Source organism: Mchenga conophoros, linkage group LG8, assembly GCF_057382185.1.
Source record: "Mchenga conophoros isolate Kocher_MC1m ecotype Shallow Benthic linkage group LG8, M_conophoros_male_GT1.1, whole genome shotgun sequence".
In the NCBI taxonomy this organism is placed as follows: domain Eukaryota; kingdom Metazoa; phylum Chordata; class Actinopteri; order Cichliformes; family Cichlidae; genus Mchenga; species Mchenga conophoros.
In genome coordinates, this window is record NC_140533.1 from 21664327 (window position 1) to 21683323 (window position 18997).

At 43.1% G+C, this 18997-nt stretch overlaps 2 protein-coding genes and 2 non-coding genes across 4 annotated transcripts; all 4 read left to right on the forward strand.

The window, feature by feature from the left end:
- Positions 1 to 5854: 5854 nt before the first annotated feature.
- On the forward strand, positions 5855 to 7301 carry LOC146568706 (NAD(P)H dehydrogenase [quinone] 1-like). The gene is made up of 6 exons (XM_085283412.1): positions 5855 to 5963; positions 6131 to 6295; positions 6368 to 6498; positions 6571 to 6678; positions 6752 to 6853; positions 6930 to 7301. The coding sequence occupies exons 1-6, from the start codon at positions 5960 to 5962 to the stop codon at positions 7227 to 7229; spliced, it is 810 nt and encodes a 269-aa protein (XP_085139538.1). The 5' UTR covers positions 5855 to 5959; the 3' UTR covers positions 7230 to 7301.
- A 1409-nt stretch (positions 7302 to 8710) lies between these two features.
- trnai-uau (transfer RNA isoleucine (anticodon UAU)) lies at positions 8711 to 8804 on the forward strand. Its single transcript has 2 exons — positions 8711 to 8748; positions 8769 to 8804. It is a non-coding gene; the product is annotated as a tRNA-Ile (tRNA).
- Positions 8805 to 14836: 6032 nt separating this feature from the next.
- LOC146568708 (NAD(P)H dehydrogenase [quinone] 1-like) lies at positions 14837 to 16216 on the forward strand. The gene is made up of 6 exons (XM_085283413.1): positions 14837 to 14920; positions 15042 to 15206; positions 15280 to 15407; positions 15485 to 15592; positions 15668 to 15769; positions 15846 to 16216. Exons 1-6 carry the CDS (start codon positions 14917 to 14919, stop codon positions 16143 to 16145), a joined length of 807 nt encoding a protein of 268 aa, XP_085139539.1. The 5' UTR covers positions 14837 to 14916; the 3' UTR covers positions 16146 to 16216.
- Positions 16217 to 17595: 1379 nt separating this feature from the next.
- Positions 17596 to 17689, forward strand: trnai-uau (transfer RNA isoleucine (anticodon UAU)). The gene is made up of 2 exons: positions 17596 to 17633; positions 17654 to 17689. It is a non-coding gene; the product is annotated as a tRNA-Ile (tRNA).
- Positions 17690 to 18997: the final 1308 nt, after the last annotated feature.

Consider the following 18997-nt stretch of genomic DNA (forward strand, 5'->3'; position numbering starts at 1 on the left):
GGTTTCTTTAGTGTGCACTGAGCAGCTAAATGAGTTCGGGCACAGCGCCAGCATCGTTTGTTGACCTGTATCCAGTCCTTTATTTCCTCTTTGGAGAGCTTGGCTACATCATCACATTGGCTGAAATAGTGTTCTGTGCTCTCACAGTAGGCACAGTAGGCTTTGTTCTTAACCTTCCCTCTAGCTCGACTCTCCTTCACTGGTGAAAAAGTGTGTTCTGATGGCCCCTTTAGGTTATGTAGGACTGTCACGGTTTGTCGGCCTGGACGGGCCTCAGCCTTTACACTGGTCCTTTCTCTACTGCTTCTTACACCTGCTTGGCCGTCAAATCCTTGACACCAGGACTCCTGACGAAGCCATGCAGATAGGTCGTACAGAGTGTAGGTGCTCCCGGGCTGTTTAAACTGGTGTTGACGAAAATCAGCTCTCTGTTCGGCAGGAAGCTTACTTATTAGTCGGGCAACGTGGGACCCACAGTTCAACTCCGCTTCTCCTTCCAGTCCTAATGTTTGTAACAGCCCAACTAGTGACTGCACCTGAAGGGAGAACCTTTGGAAGGCTACTGTGTCACCTCGCCTTATTTCAGGACCATCCAGGACACTTGCTATCTTTCTCAAGGCGAGCTGATGAGGTTGTCCAAATTTGTCGTGGAGGGCTGCCATGGTGTCAGTATAAGGCTTGGGTGAGTTCAGGTAAGCATCGGCAATAAGTCGAGCTTCATCTAGTTTGAGGTGGTCCACAAGTATCTGATACTTGAAGAGCTCAGTAGCATTAGGAGGGAGTAGGTTCTCTAAAGCCATGCGGAGCCTAGCAAACTCAGAGGGATCAGAATGAATGAACCTTGGAATGGTTGGTTTGGGCCCCCTGTACACTAGCTCAGCCGAAAGAGGAGCAGATGGGTTGCTGCCGTGCCCACTGGTTACTCCAGTGACAAGAGAGGGGGAACTGGCTGGAACAGGCTTGGTTGGGAGCAAACCTGTCTTACTTGGTGCCCAGCAGGGGGGTGGCACAGAGTGTTGTGGAGGGGCATGAAACGTGTTTCCATCCTTAACCACAGGGTCCTGATATAGGGTGCAGCGATGACTAGGCAGCGAAGGCTCACCAGCGAAATATGGTGTGCGGGGTAGAGGGTGGTACTGTACACCATCATCGGAGTATTGCTCGTCAACCTTCATTTGGGAGAATCCCATGTGCAACTCTTCCATCGGTTCAGGCCATGGCGGTGGGTCGGGCCACACGTCCTCATCCTCCTCCTGTGGCATTGTCTCAGGGGTGGTGTATACCTCTCCTGAACCGCGTTTGGGGGGATGATTGGTGCTAGGCTGTGAGGCAGTCAGGTGAGCCATATCCTTCCTCAGCAGGTGAGCCACTTCAATCAGCTCTCTGAGGTCACTCTTTGCTTCCTTCAGTTCTTTGAGGCCCTCCTGTAAAACTTGCTGTGATTGGAGTAGCTGCTCTCTTTCGGCCTGCAAGGCTCTGAATTCTGTTTGAAATGTGTGTATTGAAGACCCTAGCAAATTAGAAGGTGCAAATTCAGGTGAGAGGCTCCTATTAAGGTCCACATCTTGTTCACTTCTTCCCAGTGGAGGGGGTGTATTGTAATAGGCCCCATCCCTGTCGCTGTAGAGGGGTGGCGTATGACTATACCGAGGCTGAACTCTGTCGCTTCTTGTGTGAGGCTGTGGGGTACCCTACTGCAGCATTTCCCTAAAGAGGTGGCCTGTATAGTTAACATCAAAGTCCTCAAACCGGCTTGGTCGACGTGTATGGCGTTTAGGCCTCTAGGAACAACAAGTAGGCCTGCAGTGTGAGAGCGAAGTGCTCTAATAGGGTGATATGGTACTACAAGGTCATTAAGATAAGATGGGGCCTGATTATTTAAGACCTTGTATGTGAGGAGCAGGATTTTGAATTCAATTCTGGATTTAACAAGAAGCCAATGAAGGGAAGCCAAAACAGGAGAAATCTACTCTCTCTTTCTAGTCCCTGTCAGTACTCTTGTTGCAGCATTTTGGATTAACTGTAGACTTTTCAGAGAGTTTTTTGGACATCCTGATAATATTGCAGTAGTCCAGCCTGGAAGTAATGAATGCATGAACTAGTTTTTCAGCGTCACTCTGAGACAGGATATTTCTAACTTTAGAGATGTTGCGCAAATGGAAGAAAGCAGTCTTACATATTTGTTTAATGTGTGCGTTGAAGGACATGTCCTGGTCAAAAATGACTCCAAGGTTCCTCACAGCATTACTGGAGGCCAAGGTAATGCCATCCAGAGTAAGAATCTGGTTAGATACCATATTTCTAAGCTTTTCAGGGCCGAGTACAATAACCTCAGTTTTATCTGAATTAAGAAGCAGAAAGTTAGCAGCCATCCAGGTCTTTATGTCTTTAAGACATTCCTGCAGTTTAACTAATTGGTGTGTGTTACCTGGCTTCATGGATAGATAGAGCTGGGTGTCATCTGCATAGCAGTGAAAATGTATGCTATGTCTTCTAATGATGCTGCAGAGAGGAAGCATGTATAATGTAAACAGAATTGGTCCTAGCACTGAACCCTGTGGAACTCCATAATTGACCTAAGTGGGTGAAGAGGACTCTCCATTTACTTGTACAAATTGGAGTCTAGTAGATAGATATGATACAAACCACTGCAGCGCAGTACATGTAATACCTACAGCATGTTCTACTGACAGTATCGAACGCTGCACTAAGGTCTAGCAGGACAAGCACAGAGATGAGTCCACTGTCAGAGGCCATAAGAAGATCATTTGTAACCTTCACTAAAGCTGTTTCTGTGCTGTGCTGAGCTCTGGAACCTGACTGAAACTCTTCAAATAAGCCTTTCCTCTGCAGATGATCTGTTAGCTGTTTGACAACTTTCAAGAATTCTTGAGATAAAAGAAAGGTTGGAGATTGACCTGTAACTAGCTAAGACAGCTGGGCCAAGAGATTACTTTTTAGGTAATAGTTTAACTACCGCTAGCTTGAAGGCCTGTGGTACATAGCCGATTATTAGAGATAGGTTGATCATATTTAAGATTGAAGCATAAATTAATGTCAGGACTTCTTTGAGCAGTTTTGTAGGAATGGGGTCTAAAAGACACGTTGATGGTTTGGAGGAATTAATTATTGAAGTTAACTCAGAAAGATTAATTGGAGAAAAAGAGTCTAAATGAATATCAATGGTACTAAAATTAGCTGTAGATAATATTACATCTGTGGGATAATTATTGGTAATTTTTTCTCTAATGATAAAAATTTTATTTGTGAAGAAGTTCATGAAGTCATTACTAGTTAACTTTAAAGGGATGGTTGGCTCAAAAGAGCTCTGACTTTTTGTCAGCCTGGCTACAGTGCTGAGGAGAAACCTGGGGTTGTTCTTATTTTCTTCAATCAGTGATGAATAGTAAGATGTTCTGGCTTTGCGGAGGGCTTTCTTATAAAGCAGCAAACTATTTCTCCAGGCTAAATGATGATCTTTTAAATTTGTGACACGCCATTTCCTCTCCAGATTACGAGTCATCTGCTTTAGGGTACGTGTTTGAGAATTATACCACGGAGTCAGGTACTTCTGATTTGAGGCCTTAGTTTTCATCGGCGCTATATCCAGAGTCGTACGCAGTGAGGAGGTAAAATTATTAACAAGATAACCGACCTCTGTTGGAGTAGCGTTCAGATAGCTGCTCTGCTCTGTGTTGGTACAGGGCATTGAAGATGATAACAGTGGGTGGATTATATTCTTAAACTTAGTTACAAGGCTTTCAGAAAGACATCTACTGTGATAAAGTCTACTCTCCACCGCTGTGTAATCAATTATTGTAAATGTAAATGTTATCAGGAAATGATCAGACAGGAGAGGGTTTTCAGGAAACACTGTTAAATATTCAGTTTCTATGCCATATGTTAAAACAAGATCTAGAGTGTGATTAAAGTGGTGGGTGGGTTCTTTTAAAGTTTGAGAGAAGCCAAATTGAGTCTAATAACAGATTAAATGCTGTGTTGAGGCTGTCATTTTAACATCTACATGGATGTTAAAATCACCCACAATAATTATTTTATCTGAGCTGAGCACTAAATCAGATAAAAAGTCTGAGAAATCAGAGAGAAACTCTGTGTAAGGCCCAGGTGGACGACAGATGATAACAAGTAAGACTGGTTTCTGAGTTTTACAGCTGGGGTGGACAAAGCTAAGCATCAGGCTTTCAAATGAATTAAAAGTCTGTCTTTGTCTTTCATTAATTAATAGGCTGGTGGGAAAAATTGCTGCCACACCGCCCCCTCGGCCTGTGCTTCGAGATTTCTGGTAGTTAGAATGACTCGGGGGTGTTGATTCATTTAAACTAACATAATCATCCTGCTGCAACCAGGTTTCTGTAAGGCAAAGTAAATCGATTTCGCTCAATTATTAAGTCATGTACTAACAGAGACTTGGAGGAGAGAGACCTAATATATAATAATCCACATTTTACTGTTTTACTTTTTGGTTCAGATGTGGATACTGTATTGTTCTTTCTTTATGATTGTTTATGTTTAAGTGGTTTGTTGCTGGTTTTTAGTTTGTTTTTTTGTCTTTTTAGAAGCTGACACAGTCTCTATGGAGATGGGCTTTTTTGGGGGGGGGGGGGGGGGGGGTAGCAGGAGGAGAGAAGCTGCAGAGATGCGTGTAAGACTGCAACTCTGCTTCCTGGTCCCAACTCTGGATAGTCATATTTTGGGGGGTTTAATAAATTTGTCCATATTTCTAGAAGTGAGAGCTGCTCCATCCAAAGTGGGATGGATGCCGTCTCTCCTAACAAGACCAGGTTTCCTCCAGAAGGTTTGCCAATTATCTATGAAGCCCACATTGTTTCTGGGACACCACTCAGACAGCCAGCAATTTAAGGAGAACATGTGGCTAAACATGTCACTCCTGGTCTGATTGGGGAGGGGACCAGAGAAAACTACAGAGTCCCACATTGTTTTGCCAAAGTTACACACCGATTCAATATTGATTTTAGTGACCTCCGATTGGCGTAACCGGGTGTCATTACTGCCGACGTGAATTATGATTTTACTGAATTTACGTTTACCCTTAGCCAGCAGTTTTAAATTTCCTTCAATGTCGCCTGCTCTTGCCTCTGGAAGACAATAGACTATGGTTGTCTCTAGCTTCACATGTCTGAGAACAGAATCACCAATTACCAGAGTTTGACCCCCGGCGGGTGTGTCGCCGAGTGGGGAAAAACGGTTAGACACATGAACAGGTTGGTGGTGTAACTGGGGCTTCTGTTTAAGACTATGCTTCCTTCTACTGGTCCTTTGATAGAGTAGGGTGCCAGTTTTATTTAGTAATGAATACAAATGCCTTCCCCTTGTACTGTTTTCCCAATTAAGTTGTCACTGTGTTTTTATCTGTTTCTATACAATACTTTTCACTTCTGACTTTGATCATTTTACTTTGCATTTAACATGATTTTTTTTTTAATTGCACCTTTTGCCAACTATGAAGTACAGTCCAGTTCCTGTGTTCTGCTAGGTAATTGTATATTTGCATTTCTCTTTTTTTTTATTTTTAATTTATTTATTTATTTTTATTAAGGTTTCAAAAGCAGGCATTCACAGTATGTACATCATGTAAGCATACTTCTTGCTTAGGTTATCTGCCTTAGATACCGAAATAGTATTTTAATTTATATATTTGCATTTCTCAAGGTAAGACACCTCTTGAAATACTAATACTAATACTATACTAATAATACTATTAGCTGTTATCGAGCCAATTCAGTGATACTCAGAGCCAGACATCAATCAGCCAACTGTCTGATTGATGACCCTGATTGCTGATGGACAGCACCTGAAGTAACGAGAGCTAGAAGGTATATAAAACTACCATGCCAAGCCTTCCACTAGTAGCAGCTTTCTCAACAACCTACTTGCCACTTGCAAGGCTGATCAGGCATAGTCAGGTGCTTGCTGTGAAATGGGTAAGTATCTCTTTTATCCCTCCCCATTCTTCTCTGTGGTCATGATTGCTGTTATTGTTACTTAAATTAAACATTGGAGGTTGTAAATTTTTTTTTTTTTTTCATAGTGTGTGATTAAAATATTCTTGACAGAGTAGGAAATTAATCTATTCTCCTTGTCTTTGCAGCCAAGAAAGTGCTGATTGTGTATGCCCATGAGAGCCCTACCTCTTTCAATGCTGCTGCCAAAGATGCTGCTGTGGCAGCTCTGACTGCTCAAGGCTGCACTGTAGAGGTGTCTGACCTGTACGCCATGAAGTTCAAAGCTGCTGCTACTACTGAGGACATCACTGGTATACAAATATTCTGCGGGTATAGCAATGCTTTGATTGTTCTTCAGTTGTAAATATTAGCTTTATTTGCAGGTGGTGTGAAGGATGCTGAGAGCTTCTGCTACGCAAAGGAGATCAAATTGGCATCAGAGGAGGGCAGACTTGCAGAAGACATCAAAAAAGAGCAGGAGAAGCTAAAGGAGGCAGACCTTGTCATCTTTCAGGTAGTGTTTGACTGGGAATGTCGTTGCGGTCAGGTGTCCTCATCAAAATGACCATTAAACCTGTGTTCCCAGTTCCCCATGTACTGGTCATCTGTTCCTGCAATCATGAAGGGGTGGATGGATCGTGTGTTGGGCTTTGCCTACGCACAGGAGAAGCGGTACAGTGAGGGGATCTTCAAGGTGAGAGCTCCACCAACATGTCTGTGTTCAGGCTGTGTCCTCTCCCTCTTTGCTCACTCCTTCCTCTGTACAGGACAAGAAAGCCATGCTGTCCTTCACCACTGACTGTCCTGAATCTGTGTACAGTGACACTGGCATCAATGGTGACATCAATGTCACACTGTGGCCACTGCAGGTGAGGTCTCACTATAAACAGAGCCAAGCATGAAATGATCTGTCATGTGGTAACAGCTGCTCCTCCCTGTGTGCAGAACGGGATCCTGAACTACTGTGGCTTCCAGGTTTTTGCCCCTCAGATCTTCTGGGATCCTGCTACTGGTTCTCCTGAATCTCGCAGCTCCATGCTGGAGGGCTGGCGCACACGACTGCAAAACCTCTGTGGGGAAGCCACTGTGTACTTTGCTCCTTTGGACTACTTTGACAAGGAGAAGGGTTTCCTGCTGAAGCCTGAGGTCAAAGAGAAATATGCCAGCAAAGAGTCTGGCCTCACAGTGGGGATCCACATGGGCAAGCCACTGCCAGCCAACAGCCAGACCAAGGCCGGGGTCTGATGATGGAGTGGGTCCATGTAATGTCTTGGTCTTAAACTGTGTGCTGCAATAAAAAAGGCTGCTTTATTGGAACTTCAGTTTGAGCAATGAGTTTCAAATGCACCACTTGGTTTCATACAGTTCAGCCATCTAGAAAATGGTACATATACATAACAGGATACACAAAGCTGTCTCTGTAGGCTTTCAAGACTGGTGTCATTATCCAACACTGACCAAATTGACACTTGGGGCTTTGTTGTATACCAGAAATGTGAGCTGGCAATGGTACACAAAGAACTGATGCAACGTGTGGCATTAGCATGCCGAGTGACGGCTTGATCCATCCAGCTCACTACACCATCTAGAACATGATGGTGTCATCACCTTCATGGTTCACTTGGCACTACTTCATCGCCTCTTTCCTGTACAGGTACTGTCTCTCTACCAGTAGCACCACTGCTGGAATTGTGGGGAATGTTGGTGCTTTTCATCAAGGGGAGGGAGGAGCTCAGATTACCAAGTAATTTTCAGCATGTGAGCAGAGGGGAAATGTGGCATTTTAAAATATGAAGGTGTGGTCAGCCATTACCTTTCAGTAGTGGTGACTCAAAGGCCAAAAATGACACACCTAAATATATTTTAACTCATTAGCTATTTAGAATTTCGTATGTACAAAATTCCAACATAAGATGTCTTTGAGAGAATTAGAAATAGTTGTCCTGAAGCTGGCAGCCTAAAAACACTGGGTCTAATTACATCCAAAATTTCATTTTTCTGCAATACATTTTCTGGTTTTGGTCCATTCACCAACTGATACAGATTCAGGGCTGGAACCTATCCCAACTCCCATTGGGCAAGAGGTAGGGTACATCCTAAATACGAAACTGGCCTGTTGTACAGTCCATTTTATATCCAGTAGTGTGAAATTTCTCATTTCTCCTTAATTTTGTAAATAGGTACATGAATGCTCCAGATTTGAATGAGGCTCCAGTGGCACAATCGGTTAGCGCGCGGTACTTATATGACAGTATTTGGCTGAGCAATGCTGAGGGTGAGAGTTGAAGCCTCACCTGGAGCAGTGGCTTCATGCTTCTCCACATTTATGATAGAAAACCTCTTGTAGGCTACTGCTACAAAGGTTGTGTTGGCTAACACCCATATATGAAATAGGAAAATATGCAATATATACCAAATGAACAGACTGTTGAATAATTCAGCCTATTTGTATGCTGAGTTATAAACAAGTATCTTGTACTTTAAGCGTTAAGATGAGGCGGGGTACACCCTTTCTTGTGGTGCTCCAATCAGTGCATGTATGATAGTATCAGAGCCAATGTTGTGGCTCTATGTCCATGGTCCTTGAATGACAAAAATACACAACAAACAAAAAGAGGCGGTACACACCCTAGACAGGCTGCCAGCCTATCTCAAGCCTAGTACTCATTTGTTCATTAATTTTTCTTTGATTTATTATAGGTCCATGAATTGTGTTTTATTTCAGAGCTCCAGTGGCGCAATTGGTTAGCGCGCGGTACTTATATGACAGTATTGGGCAGAGCAATGCTGAGGTTGTGAGTTCAAGCCTCACCTGGAGCAGAGTGTTCAGGCTATTGTTTTACCTAATGCCAATAGATAAATGCTCAAGGAAAAAAAAAAACGTGTCCTTGTTTCTTGAGAAAATAACAAATCTCATGTAGGCAAATGCTACTGACAGCACTACTGTCTGCTTTCTTCAAGGCAAGGCAAGGCAAGTTTATTTGTATAGCACAATTCAACAACAAGGTGATTCAAAGTGCTTTACAGAGACATTAGAAACAAAAACAAATAAAAAAAGCATGATTTAAAATTGATTAAAACAAACAAACAAACAAACTAATTAACAAACAAACAAACAAACAAAACAGTATATAAAATCAAAACAGATAAAATCAGAACAGTAGATAAAATCAGTAGTTAAAATGTTAGTTTTGAAATTTAAGCTTAAAGTGTGGATTTGGTGCTTTATTCAAATGCAGCTGAGAACAGGTGAGTCTTCAACCTGGATTTAAATAAACTGAGTGTTTCAGCTGATCTGAGGCTTTCTGGGAGTTTGTTCCAGATATAAGGAGCATAAAAGCTGAATGCAGCTTCTCCGTGTCTGGTTCTGACTCTGGGAACTGATAAAAGACCGGATCCAGATGACCTGAGGGATCTGGAAGGTTCATACTGGGTCAGGAGGTCACTGATGTATTTTGGTCCTAAACCATTCAGAGCTTTATAGACCAGCATCAGAACTTTAAAGTCTATCCTCTGACGGACAGGCAGCCAGTTTAAAGACCTCAGAGCTGGACTGATGTGGTCCACTTTTTTGGTCTTAGTGAGGACTCGAGCAGCAGAGTTCTGAATGAGCTGTAGTTGTCTGACTGATTTTTTAGGTAGACCTGTAAAGATGCTGTTACAGTAATCAAGCCTACTAAAGATGAATGCATAGACTAGTTTTTCCAGGTCCTGTTGAGACATCAGATCTTTTATCCTTGAAATATTCTTGAGGTGATAGTAAGCTGACTTTGTTATTGTCTTAATATGTTTTTCTAAGTTTAGGTCTGCATCCATCACTACACCCAAATTTCTCGCCTGGTTTGTGGTTTTTAGGTGTATAGATTGAAGTTCTCTGGTGACCTGTAATCGTTTTTCTTTGGCACCAAAGACTATTACTTCAGTTTTGTTTTTGTTTAGCTGGAGAAAATTGTGGCACAACCAGTCATTAATTTCCTCAATGCATTTACCAAGAGCCTGTACAGGGCCTCGGGCTCCTGGTGACATTGTGATATATATTTGTGTGTCATCTGCATAGCTGTGGTAGTTTATTTTGTTGTTCTTTATAATCTGTGCCAGTGGGAGCATGTAAATGTTAAACAGAGGGGGTTCCAAGATGGAACCTTGGGGAACTCCACATGTGATACTTGTCTGCTCAGATGTGAAGTTACCTATTGATACAAAGTATTTCCTGTTTTCTAAGTATGTTTTGAACCAGTTTAGTACAGTTCCTGAAAGACCTGCCCAGTTCTCCAGTCGTTTGAGTAATATGTTGTGGTCAACTGTGTCAAATGCAGCACTGAGATCCAGTAAAACTAACTAACTAAAAAGAGAACTGCTTTACTCACCTTGAAGAGGAGTTGAGGGGGCCATTGGCCAGGTTGAAAGGGTGGTGCTCTCTTTGTGGCAGAGCTTCCTGTTCTTGTTGCAACATACGGTGGTGTTTTTGTGTAACTTGTCAAAAAATGTAATTAAAAACTTATAGATATATGCCATATCCCATAATGATATACTCGGTTACATCAATAGGAAGTCACTAAAATCAATACTGAATCGGTGTGTAACTTTGCCAAAACAACGTTGGATTGTGTAGTTTTCTCTGTTCCCCTCCCCAACCAGCAGTGACATGTTTAGCCACATGTTCTCCTTAAATTGCTGGCTGTCTGAGTGGTGTCCAAAAAATGATGTGGGCTTTATAGATAACTGGGAAACTTTCTGAAGGAAACCTGGTCTTGTTTAGAAAGACAGCATCCATCCCACTTTGGATGGAGCAGCTCTCATTTCTAGAAATCTGGCCAAGTTGATTAAACCCCCAAAATGTGACTATCCAGAACTGGGACCAGGAAGCAGAGTTGCAGTCTTACATGCCTCTCTGCAGCTTCTCTTTTCCGGTTATCCTCCAAACCCCATCCCCTTAGAGACTGTGTCAGCTCCTAAACAACAAACTAAAAATCTCTTGATGCACGCTCAATGATCCAGGTAAGTAAATCCCAAAAGGTTGATTCTGTTCATCTGAATGTAGTGTTTTCAAAGGGAGAAACGTTTCGTCACGCTTCCAAGTGACTTCTTCACTCTCAGCTGACTGCAGGTTTCCCCAGCTTATAAACAGTACATTTGCACAGAGGTCAGTTCCTTGATCATTAATCAGAATCAGAATACTTTATTGATCCCTGGGGGAAATTAGTTTTTTGTTACAGTGCTCCATTATAAACCAACATAAACCAACATTAACAAGACAGACAATTCACTAACTAAGAATAGTACAATGTATATATTTATATATATATATATATATATATATATATATATATATATATATATATATATATATATATATATATATATATATATATATATATATATATATATATATATATATATATATATATATATACCTCAGGCAGCAGAAACCCAAGAAAGAGGAGGGAGACGAGGAACCATCATGGAAGGACAGGCCCCTGCACAGTATGTACCACCGGCAGATAGAGGAGGTGGCTGATATCCAGAAATCCTACCAGTGGCTGGACAAAGCTGGACTGAAAGACAGCACAGAGGCACTAATCATGGCAGCACAAGAACAAGCTCTGAGTACAAGATCCATAGAGGCTGGGGTCTATCACACCAGGCAAGACCCCAGGTGCAGGCTGTGTAAAGATGCCCCAGAGACAATCCAGCACATAACAGCAGGGTGCAAGATGCTAGCAGGCAAGGCATACATGGAACGCCATAACCAAGTGGCCGGCATAGTGTACAGGAACATCTGTGCCGAGTATAACCTGGAAGTCCCGAGGTCAAAATGGGAGATGCCCCCAAGGGTGGTGGAGAATGACCGAGCTAAGATCCTGTGGGACTTCCAGATACAGACGGACAAAATGGTGGTGGCTAACCAACCGGACATAGTGGTGGTAGACAAACAGAAGAAGACGGCCGTAGTGATCGATGTAGCGGTTCCGAATGACAGCAATATCAGGAAGAAGGAACACGAGAAGCTGGAGAAATACCAAGGGCTCAGAGAAGAGCTCGAGAGGATGTGGAGGGTGAAGGTAATGGTGGTCCCCGTGGTAATCGGAGCACTAGGTGCGGTGACTCCCAAGCTAGGCGAGTGGCTCCAGCAGATCCCGGGAACAACATCGGAGATCTCTGTCCAGAAGAGCGCAGTCCTGGGAACAGCTAAGATACTGCGCAGGACCCTCAAGCTCCCAGGCCTCTGGTAGAGGACCCGAGCTTGAAGGATAAACCGCCCGCAGGGGCGTGCTGGGTGTTTATATATATATATATACATAAGTCACTCATTAATAAATAGCTGGAAAAGAAACATGTGTAGTTGTAGCAGTAACCAGTGTGTTAAGTGGATGCGTTGTACAGGGAGATGGCGACAGGCAGGAAAGATTTCCTGTGTCGTTCAGTGGTGCTTTTCGGTAATCTCAGTCTCTCACTGAACGTGCTCCTGTGACTGACCAGCATGTCATGGAGTGGGTGGGAGGTGTTATCCAACATTGTCTTTATCTTGGACAGCATCCGCCTCTCCGACACCACCTTGAGGGAGTCCAGCTCCATCCCCACAACATTACTGGCCTTACGGATTAGTTTATTGAGTCTGTTGGCATCTGCTACCCTCAGCCTGCTCCCCCAGCATGCAACAGCATAGAGGATCGCACTGGCCACAACAGACTCATAGAAAATCCTGAGCAGTTTCTGGCAGAAATATGCAAATTGTCATGACGATTGATCAGCAATTGATCAGCAACCACTGATCAAAGCTTATTGATTAAAGCCTATTGATCAAAGCCCACTGATCAGTGGCCATGAGTACCATTCACAGCGAGTTGGGGAATGGCTGCAATCACAGCATTGTAAGATGGCAAAAGATGTACCCTTAGGCCCCCTCCTCGATTCAGAGATGGTCTTTCCCTTTTCACGTAAATGGCCTCCTTGACTCCCCGCTCAAACCAGGGGCCTAAAGAAAGCTCCAACCAATCCAGGAGAGAAGGACAACTGTTGCCTAAGCAAAAACCCTTAGTGATCTCGTATGTGTCAGGAGTATCAGAACAGTTGAGACACATTTCCTCTTAAACGCCGCGTCTCGGTTACTTTTTATCCCCAAAACACGCTGCACCAAAAATTGGTCCACCCCAAGGATCGGGTCCCTCGACACAAACAGAGTAATATACTGTACGCTGTTAAGTGCAAGGAGGATTGCCAGGATTTATACATCAGAGAAACCAAACAACCTCCGACGAAGCAGATGGCACAACACAGAAGGCTACCTCGTCAAGCCAGGACTCTGCAGTCTATTTACACCTACAGGCCAGTGGACACTCTTTCAGTGATGAGGATGTACACATCCTGGACAGGGAGGAACGCTGGTTTGAGCACGGAGTCAAGGTTTCTCTTCAGCACTGTAGCCAGACTGACAAAAATTCAGAGCTCTGTTAAGCCAACCATTCCTTTAATGATAACTAGAAATGATTTCATGAATTTCTTTACAAACAAAACTTTAATCATCTCACAGACGTAATATTATATCCATCGAATTTCAGTGCAATTTGTATTCATTTAGTCTTTTTCTCCAATTAATCTTTCTGAGTTAACTTCAGTAATTAATTCCTCCAAACCATCAATGTGTCTTTTTGACCCCATTCCTACAAGACTGCTCCAAGAATCCTGCCATTAATTTATGCTTCAATCTTAAATATGATCAACCCATCTCTCATAATCGGCTCTATACCGCAGGCCTTCAAGCTAGCGGTAGTTAAACTATTACCTAAAAAGTAATCTCTTACTCTCTTACTTAGCTAGTTACAGGTCAATCTCCAACCTTTCTTTTATCTCAAGAATTCTTGAGATAAAAGAAGAGTTTGAAGAGTTTGAAAAGTTGTCCTAAAAACGCCCTGAAAAGCCTTCAGCTGATCCAAAATGCTGCAGCAAGAGCACTGACAGGGAGTAGACAGAGAGAGCATATTTCTCCTATATTGGCTTCCCTTAACTGGCTACCTGTTAAATCCAGAACCAAATTCAAAATCTGGCTCCTTATATACAAGGTCTTCAATAATCAGGCCCCATCTTAACTCAGTGACTTTCTAGTACCATATCACCCTATTAGAGCTATTTTCTCTGAGACTGCAGGCTGACTTGTGTCTCCCAGAATATTTAAAACTGCACTGTATAAATAAAATTGAATTGAATTGAATTGAATTGAATTGAATTGAATTGAATTGAATTGAATTGAATTGAATTGAACTGATCTGAAATGGGAACCGAGGAATGGTGTTGTGGTTGCAGATACTATCTCGCTGCGAATATGCTCTTGGTCTATGGTCATGACAATTTGCATATTCATACGTACTGACTGACCTCATGGCCAGTTGCAAGTAAGTGATGGAACGTTCAGACATTGTGCAAAGGTGCGTTTCTAATGTTGGAAAAACCTCAAATCAGCCGATTCTCACCAATAAGCTCACATGGACGACTGACAAAAGGTTCCTTCCACTATAAACAAACCATCCAGATGAACAGAACCAACTTTCTAGAAGAAGGTACGTTATGGTGACTTAAACCATGTACCATAGCTCCTACACTGAAAGGACACTTTGACCACATGACGGCACTGTAGAATGAGTGAAGCTAAGATGACTATGACTTATAAATGAATCTTGTGTTTGAACTGGGCTGAAGGTTTAGGTTAATCTCAGAGTTATGCCCAAGTTTCTGTACAAAATGGGAAACCTGAGAGAAAATCCCGCAGTAGCAGCTGGCTGACCCATGAGGCTGATTGCTGATTGACAGCATCTGTGTGAAGTAGTGCTCGAAGTGTGTATAAAAGCAGCAGGTGTGTTTTTCTTCAGTATGGGCACCTTTTTCCTCTTATTATACCAGCTAGCGAGAACGCTCATCATTTACTGTTGTTTTGAGAATGGGTAAGACTTTTTCTTCCTGGTAACTGCTGAAACTTGTTTGGTCTCTTATTTTGAACAATGTGAAATATTTGTATGTTTGTGATCTGACTGGAACTCTCTTTTTATTTTTTTGGCTTTGCAGCCAAGAAAGTGCTGATTGTGTATGCCCATGAAAGCCCTGCCTCTTTCAATGCTGCTGCCAAAGATGCTGCTGTGGCAGCTTTGACTGCTCAAGGCTGCACTGTAGACGTGTCTGACCTGTACGCCATGAAGTTCAAAGCTGCTGCTACTACTGAGGACATCACTGGTATACAAATATTCTGCAGGTATAGCAATGCTTTGATTGCTCTTCAGATGCAAACACTAAATTTTTGTTGCAGGTGGTGTGAAGACTGCAGAGGACTGCTATGTAGGTCAGATTAAATTGGCATGGGAGGAGGGCAGACTTGCAGAAGACATAAAAAAAGAGCAGGAGAAGCTCAAGGAGGCAGACCTTGTCATCTTTCAGGTAGTGCCTGACTGGAAATGTGTATGGTCGGCTGACAGGTATCCACATCAAAATGACCATTAAACCTGTGTTCCCAGTTCCCCATGTACTGGTCATCTGTTCCTGCCATCATGAAGGGGTGGATGGATCGGGTGTTGGGCTGTGCCTACGCACAGGAGAAGCGGTACAGTGAGGGGATCTTCAAGGTGAGAGCTCCACCAACATGTCTGTGTTCAGGCTGTGTCCTCTCCCTCTTTGCTCACTCCTTACTCTCTGTACAGGACAAGAAAGCCATGCTGTCCTTCACCACTGACTGTCCTGAATCTGTGTACAGTGACACTGGCATCAATGGAGACATCAATGTCACACTGTGGCCACTGCAGGTGAGGTCTCACTATAAACAGAGCCAAGCATGAAATGATCTGTCATGTGGTAACAGCTGCTCCTCCCTGTGTGCAGAACGGGATCCTGAACTACTGTGGCTTCCAGGTTTTTGCCCCTCAGATCTTCTGGGATCCTGCTACTGGTTCTCCTGAATCTCGCAGCTCCATGCTGGAGGGCTGGCGCACACGACTGCAAAACCTCTGTGGGGAAGCCACTGTGTACTTTGCTCCCCTGGACTACTTTGACAAGGAGAAGGGTTTCCTGCTGAAGCCTGAGGTCAAAGAGAAATATGCCAGCAACGAGTCTGGCCTCACAGTGGGGATCCACATGGGCAAGCCACTGCCAGCCAACAGCCAGACCAAGGCCGGGGTCTGACAATGGAGTGGGTCCATGTAATGTCTTGGTCTTAAAATGTGTGCTGCAATAAAAAGGCTGCTTTATTGGAACTTCAGTTTGAGCAATGAGTTTCAAATGCACCACTTGGTTTCATACAGTTCAGCCATCTAGAAAATGGTACATATACATAACAGGATACACAAAGCTGTCTCTGTAGGCTTTCAAGACTGGTGTCATTTTCCAACACTGACCAAATTGACACTTGGGCCTGTATACCAGAAATGTGAGCTGGCAATGGTACACAAAGAACTGATGCAATGTGTGGCATTAGCATGCTGAGTGATGGCTTGATCCATCCAGCTCACTACACCATCTAGAATGTGATGGTGTCGTCACCTTCATGGTTCACTTGGCACTACTTTCCTGTACAGGTACTGTCTCTCTACCAGTAGCACCACTGCTGGAATTGTGGGGAATGTTGGTGCTTTTCATCAAGGGGAGGGAGGAGCTCAGATTACCAAGTAATTTTCAGCATGTGAGCAGAGGGGAAATGTGGCACTTTAAAATATGAAGGTGTGGTCAGCCAGTACCACCATTACCTTTCAGTAGTGGTCGAAAGAAGGCCAAAAATGACACATCTAAAAACATTTTAACTTTCGTATGTACAAAATTCCAACATAAGATTTCTTTGAGAGAATTAGAAATAGTTGTCCTGAAGCTGGCAGCCTAAAAACACTGGGTCCAATTACATCCAAAATTTCATTTTTCTGCAATACATTTTCTGGTTTTGTTCCATCCACCAACTGATACCGATTCAGGGCTGGAACCTATCCCAACTCCCATTGGGCAAGAGGTAGGGTACATCCTAAATACGAAACTGGCCTGTTGTACAGTCCATTTTATATCCTATAGTGTGAAATTTCTTATTTCTCCTTAATTTTGTAAAGAGGTACATGAATGCTCCAGATTTGAATGCAGCTCCAGTGGCACAATCGGTTAGCGCGCGGTACTTATATGACAGTATTTGGCTGAGCAATGCTGAGTTGAAGCCTCACCTGGAGCAGTGGCTTCATGCTTCTCCACATTTATGATAGAAAAACTCTTGTAGGTTACTGCTACAAAGGTTGTGTTGGCTAACACCCATATATGAAATAGGAAAATATGCAATATATACCAAATGAACAGACTGTTGAATAATTCAGCCTATTTGTATGCTGAGTTATAACCAAGTATCTTGTACTTTAAGCGTTAAGATGAGGCGGGGTACACCCTTTCTTGTGGTGCTCCAATCAGTGCATGTATGATAGTATCAGAGCCAATGTTGTGGCTCTATGTCCATGGTCCTTGAATGACAAAAATACACAACAAAGAAGAAGAGGCGGTACACACCCTAGACAGGCTGCCAGCCTATCTCAAGCCTAGTACTCATTTGTTCATTAATTTTTCTTTGATTTATTATAGGTCCATGAATGGCTTTTTTTTTTTCAGCGCTCCAGTGGCGCAATTGGTTAGCGCGCGGTACTTATATGACAGTATTGGGCAGAGCAATGCCGAGGTTGTGAGTTCAAGCCTCACCTGGAGCAGAGTGTTCAAGCTAATTTTTTTACCCAATGCCAATAGATAAATGCTCAAGGAAAAAAAATGTGTCCTTGTTTCTTGAGAAAATAACAAATCTCATGTAGGCAAATGCTACTGACAGCACTACTGTCTGCTTTCTTCAAAAAGAGAACCGCTTGACTCAGCTTCAAGAGGAGTTGAGGGGCCATTGAAGGGAAAAGCTGGTGCCAGGTTGAAAGGGTGGTGCTCTCTTTGTGGCAGAGCTTCCTGTTCTTGTTGCAACATACGGTGGAGTTTTTGTGTAGCTTGTCAGAAAATTTAATTAAAAACTTATAGATATATGCCATATCCCATAATGATATACTCGGTTACATCAATAGGAAGTCACTAAAATCAATACTGAATCGGTGTGTAACTTTGCCAAAACGATGTTGGATTATGTAGTTTTCTCTATTCCCCTCCCCAACCAGCAGTGACATGTTTAGCCACATGTTCTCCTTAAATTGCTGGCTGTCTGAGTGGTGTCCAAAAAATGATGTGGGCTTTATAGATAACTGGGAAACTTTCTGGAGGAAACCTGGTCTTGTTTGGAAAGACAGCATCCATCCCACTTTGGATGGAGCAGCTCTCATTTCTAGAAATCTGGCCAAGTTGATTAAACCCCCAAAATGTGACTATCCAGCACTGGGACCAGGAAGCAGAGTTGCAGTCTTACATGCCTCTCTGCAGCTTCTCTTTTCCTGTTATCCTCCAAACCCCATCCCCTTAGAGACTGTGTCAGCTCCTAAACAACAAACTAGAAATCTCTTGATGCACGCTCAATGATCCAGGTAAGTAAATCCCAAAAGGTTGATTCTGTTCATCTGAACGTAGTGTTTTCAATGGGAGAAACATTTCGTCACTCTTCCAAGTGACTTCTTCAGTCTCAGCTGACTGCAGGTTTCCCCAGCTTATAAACAGTACATTTGCACAGAGGTCAGTTCCTTGATCATTAATATGCAAATTGTCATGACGATTGATCAGTAACCACTGATAAAAGCTTACTGATCAAAGCCCACTGATCAATGGCCATGAGTATCATTCACAGACAGTTGGGGAATGGCTGCAATCACAGCATTGTAAGATGGCAAAAGATGTACCCTTAGGCCCCCTCCTCGATTCAGAGATGGTCTTTCCCTTTTCACGTAAATGGCCTCCTTGACTCCCCGCTCAAACCAGGGGGCTAAAGAAAGCTCCAACCAATCCAGGAGAGAAGGACAACTGTTGCCTAAGCAAAAACCCTTAGTGATCTCGTATGTGTCAGGAGTATCAGAACAGTTGAGACACATTTCCTC

Coding starts and splice junctions, on each gene's coding strand:
- LOC146568706 (XM_085283412.1), top strand. Junction 6,499..6,570: donor CAGACCTTGTCATCTTTCAG/GTAGTGTTTGAC, acceptor CTGTGTTCCCAG/TTCCCCATGTACTGGTCATC. Junction 6,679..6,751: donor ACAGTGAGGGGATCTTCAAG/GTGAGAGCTCCA, acceptor TCCTCTGTACAG/GACAAGAAAGCCATGCTGTC.
- LOC146568708 (XM_085283413.1), top strand. Junction 15,408..15,484: donor CAGACCTTGTCATCTTTCAG/GTAGTGCCTGAC, acceptor CTGTGTTCCCAG/TTCCCCATGTACTGGTCATC. Junction 15,593..15,667: donor ACAGTGAGGGGATCTTCAAG/GTGAGAGCTCCA, acceptor CTCTCTGTACAG/GACAAGAAAGCCATGCTGTC.